This window comes from Poromitra crassiceps (genome assembly GCF_964638095.1).
Source record: "Poromitra crassiceps genome assembly, chromosome: 13".
In the NCBI taxonomy this organism is placed as follows: domain Eukaryota; kingdom Metazoa; phylum Chordata; class Actinopteri; order Beryciformes; family Melamphaidae; genus Poromitra; species Poromitra crassiceps.
In genome coordinates this window covers 25,215,972-25,226,186 of record NC_139644.1, presented here as the reverse complement: position 1 = coordinate 25,226,186, position 10,215 = coordinate 25,215,972, and the positions used below count along the sequence as shown (strand labels likewise).

The following is a 10,215-nucleotide window of genomic DNA, read 5'->3' as shown; positions in this document are numbered from 1 at the left end:
ATGAAGGGGAGAAATATAATGGAATGGTGTGACTTTGATGGGGCAGCTTTGGGGTTTGGAAACAAGAAAAAAAGTAGTGGTAATGGTTCGAAATCCTCAAATTGTTACTTAAGACAAGATGGCACAGGAGCCATGTGCTGGATTTTAAGGAAGATCTTTGTGTTCAGTCGTTGATTCCTTAATGATCTAAAAAGAAAATAGATCAGAGTAAAAAGAAGAAGAAGTTAAATAGGTCTCTGGTGAGTTGCTGTATGTGTTGCAGAAAGCATCGGATGAATAATGTGTGAAAAAACTATGGCATTACACAATGTAGCACACTGCCCTCCAGAGGGGATGGGTGGGAGGTACACTATGGATTGGCCTACTTCAGTGTGGGTGGGTTGTACTGTGTTTTATACATACCTCTCCATCCCGCGTCTCCACAGTTCGGACCAGGATGCTCCTCTTCACGAGGGCCTCTGGATTTTTTATGTCCAAATTGGTTTCTGAGGGAGGAACAAGGGAAGGGGAAACATTCAGTGCAGTAGAGCAAAACCCTTATTACACTGTTTGGTGGCCTTCAAGTGCTGTCGGAAATACTGTAATCACGAGTTTAACGCATAAGAATGTCCCAACAAAGTGGTAAATATGATGAATCAGAAGTAAATGATGCAATGTATTACTAGGTTATCAATCTGGGAACCCATCGGTTAAACAAAAAAAACACGATTTTTTTTCTCTAACCTCTGGGGGCAGCCCCGTTTCAATGTGGTGCAACAGGAACTCAAGAGGCTCCGTCGGCAGCGGAAGAAAATCCCTTTCCGCTCCCTGCAAGCTCTGCCATTGGCTCCAACTGAGCGGCTTTGACCATTTATGGATTTCCTTTCCATTCCCTGCGTGTCGCTCTCAAATCCTTCCGTCGCTATGAAACAACAATAACAACTCTTGCTACACGCTACAACTTGCTACACGCTGAAAACGGTACGTTTTGACTACACACCGGTCACGTCCACTCCATTTTGATCGGGTAAAGCGCAGCATGCGAACCTGCACCCTGCGAACCTGCACCCTGCGAACCTGCACCCTGCGAGCGCTGTTGCACCCCTTTTCACGGAGCTTGCCGATTTTCGATGCAAGTCGAAAGTCTGTCTCGAGAGATTACTAGGTTATTGATCATTTGTTTCATTTAAAAATGTATTGTTGACCGGCCGGTCTTTCTCCCTCGTGATGGATCCCACTCATTTATATATGTACTGTATATATATATTTACAAGCATAATTGATATATATTTACAAGCTGTATGTAACTGGTGGCACTAGTGTATGTATGTTTTTTCTTTCTTTTCTTTTCCTTTCTTTTACTGCATCTGAGTTTGTTCTGGGTTTTTTTGGTTTGTTTTTCTGTGTTCTAAAAAATTTAAATTGCTAAAAAAAAAAAAAAAAAAGTATTGTATGTTTATAATTATTTTCACTCATTGTCTAACTTTTATTTGTCATGCATTAAATCATCGTTTACATCCCTGACCTGGATCCCCCCCCCCCCCCCCCCCCGTTCATTCTGTCACCACACCTCAAAGTGCTGCTTTATCTTTAAAGTAAAACATCAACCACCAATAAAGAACAACTTTGTTGTTGGATTCATTTTATTCATATTATGTCCAACCAAAGATATTTTAATGTGTGACAAGTCATATTTACGACCTCCGATCTCCAAAGCAAATGACAGCTAATTCAATAAAGGGGACAAAATGATTGGATGTTATTTTCTTTACTCACCTCTAAAGTGCAGATTGGAAAAGCTCTGAACTGGAACAGTGATCCTGGAAGAGGAGAGGAGGGACAAATAAACTCACTGACAAGACAACAAGAGTTATTCACATTTCTCCTTTACAATTGAAAATCACCCCAGAAACCGAGCGGCCTGCCCCTGCTCACCTGCTCTCCTCCCCCTCCAGCAGTTTCCTGTAGGTGGCGATCTCAATATCCAGGGCCAGTTTGACGTTGAGGAGGTCCTGGTACTCCTGCAGATGTGTGGCCATCTCCTGCTTCAGCGCCTGGATCTCCTCCTCCAGACGGTTCACCGCATCCTGGTAACCGGCCGCCTCAATGGAGAAGCGGTCCTCGATGTCCCGGAGCTGGCGTTCAAGAGACTCATTCTGGAGGAGGTGAGGAGACACCAGATGGAAATTATAATGGCAAAAAACTACTACAACTAGCCTACTACTGCTTCTACTAGAGCTGCAACGATTAGTCCATTAATCGATTAGTCGATCAACAGAAAATTAATCGTCAACTATTTTTCTGGTTTCTTTAGTCTTCTATGAGAGTAAACTGATTATCTTTGGGTTGTGGACTGTTAGTCAGGACAAAAGAAGCCATTTGAGTCTCTAGTCTCATCAGTTGTGATGAACACAGCCTGCTCTCTGGTTTGGTGGACTCACTGTGCCACGGAGAGCCTCCAGGTCGCAGGTCACTACTTGCATCTGGCGGCGGTACTCGTTGGCCTCCTGCTTGGCCTGGCGCAGGGCTTCTGTGTTCCGATTGGCTGCGTCCGTCAGGTCAGCAAACTGTGCACAAACACAAACAATATCACCCCCATCACAAAATACTTCAAATATCGAGATGACACAGCCTAAGGACTCAGTCACTGCCTATCGACACTCCATCTCCCACCAGATAACCACCAACTACACCTCAATGTCTCCAAGACAAAAGAACCCCTCATCAACGTCTGTAATAAAGCCAGCACCCACCACTGCCTCGTTTCCATCAACAACTAAACAATCAAGATGGCGGAGAGCTTCAAATACCTTGAGTCATTTTGAAGTCAATGGCCAGTAATTAGCCATTTTTGCCCATGTAGTTGGCCCTAATGACCAAATTAAAAAATCTGGCCCCGTGAGGTCACCCCGCAGGGGTGCGCGATCGCACGTAAAATGGCATAGCTGTGGCCAAACACAATTCTGCTCTCACACACACAGACAGACGTATTCTTATTATAGGATTGTTATTTTATATTCTGTTGGTCTTTGCTGTATGACCCACATTTCCCCACATTAAAGTTTCATCTCATCTCATGTTGATGTGTTTCTCTCCACCTCTCAGTCCTTGCATGCTATTATGAAAGGCTTTCCTGAGTGTGCTGACCTTGGAACGATACCAGTCCTCCGTCTCCTGCATGTTTGAGGTGGCCATGGCTTCATACTGGACCCTGATGTCCCTCAGAGCGGACGTCAGGTCTGGCTTGGACACGTCCAGGTCCACATGGACCTGCTGAGTCATGACCTGCTCCTGGAGCTCACGCAGCTCCTGGAACCAATAAGGATGAGATTTGAGTTATTTTTCTTTCATCTTCTTTCATCTTTGTCTTTCATTTTTAAACCATTTCCTAATTCATTGCGCTTACCTCCTCCTGAATCTTCTTCAGGAAGTTGATCTCATCCTGCAGGGCATCAATCTTCCTTTCCAACTGGACTCGATTCAGAGCCGCCTCGTCCACATCCTACACCAAGAAGGAGCAAAGTAAGGGAGCGAGTGTGAACGGTCAGAGATATGTTTTAGATGACGAGTTGGTAAGGAGGAGGCAAATATCAGGAGGATTACCTGTCTGAAGGCATTCAGGTTGTTCTCTGCATCCTGTCGCAGGCCCATCTCATCCTGCAGTCTGAGTAAGACACAAACAGGAGTGAGAAATTGGAATAAATAAGTATATCATAGTTCGTCATCAGCCATCCTGACTATAGGAATTAAATAATTTAAAGTTGCAGTAGGCAGTTTTAAACAACATCAATGGGATGTTAATCATAGCAATATAGCAAAGAATAGAACCAGAACCCTTGTTTGTGTGCTGTGATTGGCTAGTTATGCTCTAGTTAGCTAACCCTGATTGGTTGTTTTTGTTGTCACACCTACAACCAAAATTATAATTAAACAATGTTGCCTACAGCAGCTTTAATTTTTCCTGCTCCCATGAATGCATGTTCTGTTGAAACAAGATCCCAGTAATTTCTAGTTTAATTAGTTGTGAACATGGGTGGAGAAATCACTATAACATGTAATGACATATAACTTGTTCAGGGTGTTTCTAATAACAGAAATGCCATAAAAAAGACCACATTCTATTGAAACAGCATTCCAAAATTATTTCTAGTTGAATTATGAATTAACATAGGATTACATATGATTATAACATGCAAAAACCATCGCAAAACATATGATTTGTAAAAGAATTTAGTAACAAAATGCCGTGAACAAGTTCTACTGTAATAATAACAATTATTAATAATAATAGTGCCAGTATTTTTTTTACATGGTATTATATGGCTACAGCATGCAAAGACATATTGTTTTGTGTGTTTTTAAATTCCAATTCCAATAAAAGATTGCATATTCTATCTATTGCATCAACATGCAAATAGTATCTAGTTTAGTTTAGATAGTTTAGATACTTTTTTGACTGGATGACATCAGTCAAATAAGAAACAACCACATACTGTAAATGTAGAGTAGAAGAAGACCTTTATGATAAAAGGCAAACTGCAGGGATCAAAACCCATTTCAAGCCTTCATATATCAGGCTGCTGCTCCCCGTGCAGCAGGCAGGGGCAGCGTGGGGCTCAGCTGAATAGGAGCTTATGCACGCATCAGGCTGCTGCTCCCCGTGCAGCAGACAGGGGCAGTGTGGGGCTCAGCTGAATAGGAGCTTACGCACGCATCATTAGACATTCAGTCCAATCAGAGCCTTTCCCACGGGGTGGAGTTTACACGGTCACAAAGGACTCACATATACACACTCACATCCTCACACGCAAACACACACCGCCCTGCAACCCGTCCGCCACACACACACACACACACACACACACACACACACACACACACACACACACACACACACACACACACACACACACACACACACACACACACACACACACACACACACACGCTCACAGATGTAGTGCAACATCTGTATGGGTTTGTGCAGAGTGAGATGAATGGAGTGGTGTGAGGAGGGCAGCAGGAATCAGTGACCTATGACCCTCTCAGCCATGACCACACATTCACTCTGCATTCTTTCAGCGGTGTGGGGGAATCGGAGGGAGGAGTCATCTCCGTCTTCATGGCTGTTCAATCACCGATCCTCCAGGTGAAATCCAATTATAAATGTATACCAGGCTTGCACCAAACATCTTCTGTTCGCATTGTGAGGTGTGAAGTCCAGTGAATCGGCATTTTGGGATAACAAGCGCAACAAGTGGACATGTGCCTGGTGGTCTGCTCTCTTTGTGGGAAGCTACTATTGTGTTTCCCCTCATTCCTCCACACTGATTCAATGGTGGCTAGGGGTCCGGCCAGGATCAAGTTTGTAAAGAGGGATCCAGGAGTAAAGCTCACCCAGAGCACGGCGGTCCAAATTCCAGCAAACCAGAGACAAAGCTAAATCTGCATATAAATGCATTCGTAATAAAGAAAAAAAATCTTAGGGATGCAATGAGACTCGGTCTGGGTCGTATTTTTGTCTGAGAGATAGTCGCTCTCTGCCTCAGCAAACAGATATTTAAGAAAATTCCAAAACCACCGCTGCAGAACACCAACATAGAGCCAAAGCCAAGTTGACCAAAATCACACATTCCTTGGTAATCTAATAAATACTAGAGTTACACTAGCAATTTAGCTGATCCTTACAAAACTGCAATAATGCCAACTGTAGAATAAATGTCAATCAAAAAGTACAAGCAACCAAAATAAGGAGTGCAAAGTTCAGGGCATCAGTGCCTTTACAATATCCTTGTGAACATAAAAAACAATCATGTTAAGAGCCAGTGCTAAGCAAGAAAAAGAATAAGTGAAGGAGAGAGCTAGAATGCTCCGCCCCTCTCTGAATACTATAAGCATCACAACAACATGACCACACCCATAACTACATTATATAGGAGCCACACCCTGCCTCCTCTTACCTCTGCTTGAGTGTGGCCACATCTCCAGCCAGGTTGTCCCTCTCTATCTCCATCCGGGCTTTGCCGGAGGTGAGGCCGTCCACCTGCCTGCGCAGCTCTCTCAGCTCCTCCTGGTAGATGTCTCCCAGGTGGCTGGGCTCCTTCCCCTTCAGCTGGTTCAGCTCCACCACCAGCATCTTGTTCTGCTGCTCCAGGAAGCGCACCTTCTCTATGTAGCTGGCGAAGCGGTCGTTGAGGCCCATCATCTCCATCTTCTCGTTGGTGCGCGTCTCCTTGTACTGGGCCTTCATCAGGGAGTCCGCGGAGAAGTCCAGCCGGTCCCCGGGGCTCCCCAGCATCAGGCTGGTGGAGCCCAGGGAGAGCCGGGACACGGGGCTGGAGTGGGTGATGTGACGGGGGCTGCCGTGCCAGGACAGGCGGCTGGAAGAAAGGCTGCCCATTCTGACTCCAGTGCCTGTACTGGCAGAGCCCTGCGGCCCGAAACGCTTCCTGTAGGAGGACTGGACTCTCTGACTCTCCATGATGGGGAATGAAGCTGGGCCAGGGGACAAACAGGGCTTTTATAGAGGCTGGCAGCACCCCCCGCCACCCTCCGGTCCAAAGCAGAGAGGCCACTGGGTGGGGCCGTGGGGAGGGAGGGTGGCAGTCAGTGAATGGGACAAAAAGGAGAGCGAAGGGGTGGGCGGTTTACATGACACTCAAAAACTTGTGTGGGATTGTTTGTGCTCGTCCACTCAAAGTCCAAATGTGTCTTCTTGGCCATCTCCCTCTCTCCCCCTCTCCTCCCTCGTTCCTGGCCTCTCGCTCTCTCACTCTCTCTTGCTGTCTCACCCTCTCTCCCCCCTTTTTGTCTCTCTCTCTTTCTGTGTTAATTGAATGAAAACAAATTTGTGTGACAGAGCCTGATCCACTCAAACTCCAAATGTGTCTTCTTGGCCATCTCCCTCTCCTCCCTCATTCCTGGCCCCTCTCTCTCTCGCTCTTTCTCTCTTGCTGTCTCACTCTCCCCCCTTTTTGTTTCTCTCTCTCTTTTTCTGTGTTAATTGAATGAAAAAGAATGTGTGTGACAGAGCCTGGCCACCAATCCAACATGACCACACATGCTACAAAAACTCTCTTACGGGAACAGAAAGGAGGGAGTTGATGGAGAGAGGTCTGCCCTCCTCGCTGTGCGAAAGTGAAGGCGACAGATTGACGGTAAATTAGACTTAGAGAAAGAGTCAAATGTTAACTGTGTGATGCAATGTTTTGGCCAGTGTCCAATATATCAAACTAAGCCTGCAGGATTTAGTGGAATCACACTGCTGGGCCCACAGCCACATTACAGTATGTGAGGAGGACAGAAGCAGCATCGAGGAAGCAACTCGGCACCGTCGCCTGTCTTCCTCAGATCTCAGTCTGAGGCACGTAACAAGGGAAAGCACAGAGAAAGAGTTATGAAGCCTCTGCTGCCTGTCTGGGTCCAACTAATAAGTGCCAGCAATCATTCACTACACTTTGGCAAACTACAATGGGAATAACTTGAAATTAAGTGATGTAGAATTTTTGATTAAAGTCAGTTTTTCAGTATTATTCTTAGTAACTGTTTGAGATGAAAAGGCTACATTTCCAAGGAATTATGTCATAGTAGGTTTCTATGGATAATAGCCAATTAAGATTAACTGTTGACCTAATTAATGAATTGAAAATGGAAAATGATTAAGATTATTAAAATGATTGAAGGTGTACACCAAGTTTTAGGGAGTTTTTATGTCAATTTGATTGTTAAATGATGCAAACATAAGACACCCAAATCATCCATATGTCTCATTGGCACCGGTGCGGGGGTGCATGCTGACACTTTAGCACACACTCTGTTGAGTGGTAGTAGACGACTAGCATCATCTCCAAAACGACAACTTGTAGCAGCTCTAAAACTAAATGGAGCATACATGTAGAGCATTGGAGCCATCATTGGAGAAACACACACACACACACACACACGTGCACGCACGCACGCACGCACGCACGCACGCACGCACACACACACACACACACACACACACACACACACACACACACACACACACACACACACACACACACACACATATAGCAGAAAGGGGTTGAGATGTGGAAAGAAGAGGCTCCAGTCAGACTGTAGGGCTATGGGCTGCTCACTATGTTGGGGTCAGACTTATTAGATGTCCAGTGGGCTCCAAGGCAGATGGATGGTGAGATGGGACGGGGACGGGGTGATACCTGATCTCTGAAGGACTAACAAATCAATTTCCATCCATCACCATGGCAGCCACAGGGTCAGCTACGTCAAAGCACTTTAATCAGCTGATCTTTTTCCTGGCTGTCCTTTGCAGAGCATGTGATTTGTGGAGATGAAATTGTGACCGCCCCCCCCTCTGAACTTACCTTCATCCCAGGAAATAGATTACTAGAGTCCTTCGCTTTTGACACAACCACTGCCAAGACAATTAGCATCATAGCCTTGAAATCTGTATAAGGAGCTCAGGTCTTTCACATAAGTTTTGCATGTTGGAACAAAAGATGTGTTGGGCACCTGAAGCTGTGAGCTATCACTCTCTCCAGATGATCCATCCATCTTCTGCTAAATCCTCAATTAAATGTGTCCCTGCAACAGGTAGTAATAAACCCACAAGCCCAGAGGAACATAAAGGACTTTGTTACTGGCTCATAAAGTCCCAGGGAGTGGAAACCAGTGGTAGCTACTGGGGAGCAGTGAATAAAACCCTTTACTATCTGGGTGTGTTGGTTATTAGGGTCTGAAAACAACAGAGTGACTCGAATCCCAATTGGTCTCTGTTAAAGCAGAGGGCCCGCTGTAAGTCTGGCAGGGGTTTGTTGGTTTAAAAGCATCCATCACTAAGGATTAACGGCGTGCTGGCATCATTAAGGTGACACTAAGTGTATCGGCCGCCTGGATTTCTGAGGCCCTCGCCGCCGTTGCCTCAGAACTGGTCACTGAGGTATTATCTCCCAATGACGAAACATCCAGAGAGAGAGAGAGAGAGACACACACACACACTGAGAGATAGAGAGAGAGACTGAGAGAGAGAGAAGAAGAAAGGGGTGGTGCAGAGGCCAGACCTCTGCCTCTCCTCTCTCCACCCTGTTGCTGGAGTCAGTCGATGGCCAAGTCAAACAGCAGATTCATGTGTCCGACATGGGGAGCCCACCTCATTCTCTCCAGGCAGAAGAAAGGAGACTTTACCTTGGGTGCAGGGCAGAATATTAATGCTGGTGGACCCAGACTGATCTACAGCCAACGCAACATGGCTGCCAGCTCAGTCTGACTGACTGTGTAACACTCTGGCATTTTACACCCAGAGTCCTCAGTGTGAACGGTGAACCCCTCGGCTACCATCCCTCAATACCCCTATAATGGCCACATACCAAATTTGAATCCTGCCCAACCAGCTGGAACCTGGACTGCCTCCTCAGCCCGGCTTTCATGGGTTTGCTCCAGCCTGAGAAAGGGTCAAACCATCAGCCCACAGCCGTCACAGCTCGACGATCAAACCGTTTATTTGAATCTACCTGGTATCACTGTACATGTATAGGGCAGTTTATAGACTGCCCTTATCACTGATGACGCACATTACTGCAGAACCTCTGAAGTCCGAGCCACCCCAATGCAATTCACTGAAAAGTTGAGTGCAACCTGGTTGCATCAAGTTGAAATGGTTTTAACTTTGTGCAACTGACCTTTTTCACAGCAGCTATTTTGTGTCTAAAAGGCAGGAAGTAACACAGGTGCAAGCAGAACATTAATGAGGGTTAAACTTTCCAACCGTCAATCCATTTAGGTGTTCCAGTCCCAGGGCCCTCATTAATGTTTTGTTTGCACCTGTGTTACTTCCTGCCTTTTAGACACAAAATGGCTGCTGTGAAAAAGGCGGATTAGATTAATGCAAGAGCCAATCGAAATGCTGATATCATGTCACGTGACTTTCAGTTGGGCCAGCTGATAGTGTAACTAACAAAAACAATAGACGGCATACAGCTTGCAACATATAGCCTACTGTACATCCAAGAAAAATAAATCACTGTCATCCAATATTTTGAACGTTTATGGATTAACTTTAAGATTAAATATTGTTGTATACCAGGTAGTTCAAGTATTTCCCGTATAGAAATGTAACTTAGTGTTAGCCTAACCGCTAACTGTGGACAAAGCTATAAGGGCCCATATTTTGCTAATATAATGTATTATTATTTTATTGTTGGCCTTCCCCCATTCAACTGTTTCAAACTATTGTCG

The 10,215-nt window shown here is 45.3% G+C and overlaps 1 protein-coding gene across 1 annotated transcript; it reads right to left on the bottom strand.

Moving 5' to 3' along the window:
* Positions 1-6,460, bottom strand: gfap (glial fibrillary acidic protein; the record flags this gene model as incomplete). Its single annotated transcript, XM_083649530.1, has 9 exons — positions 1-186; positions 403-485; positions 1,756-1,799; positions 1,915-2,135; positions 2,421-2,546; positions 3,127-3,288; positions 3,386-3,481; positions 3,583-3,643; positions 5,940-6,460. The coding sequence occupies 9 exons, from the start codon at positions 6,458-6,460 to the stop codon at positions 145-147; spliced, it is 1,356 nt and encodes a 451-aa protein (XP_083505656.1). The 3' UTR covers positions 1-144.
* Between the last annotated feature and the right edge of the window lie 3,755 nt (positions 6,461-10,215).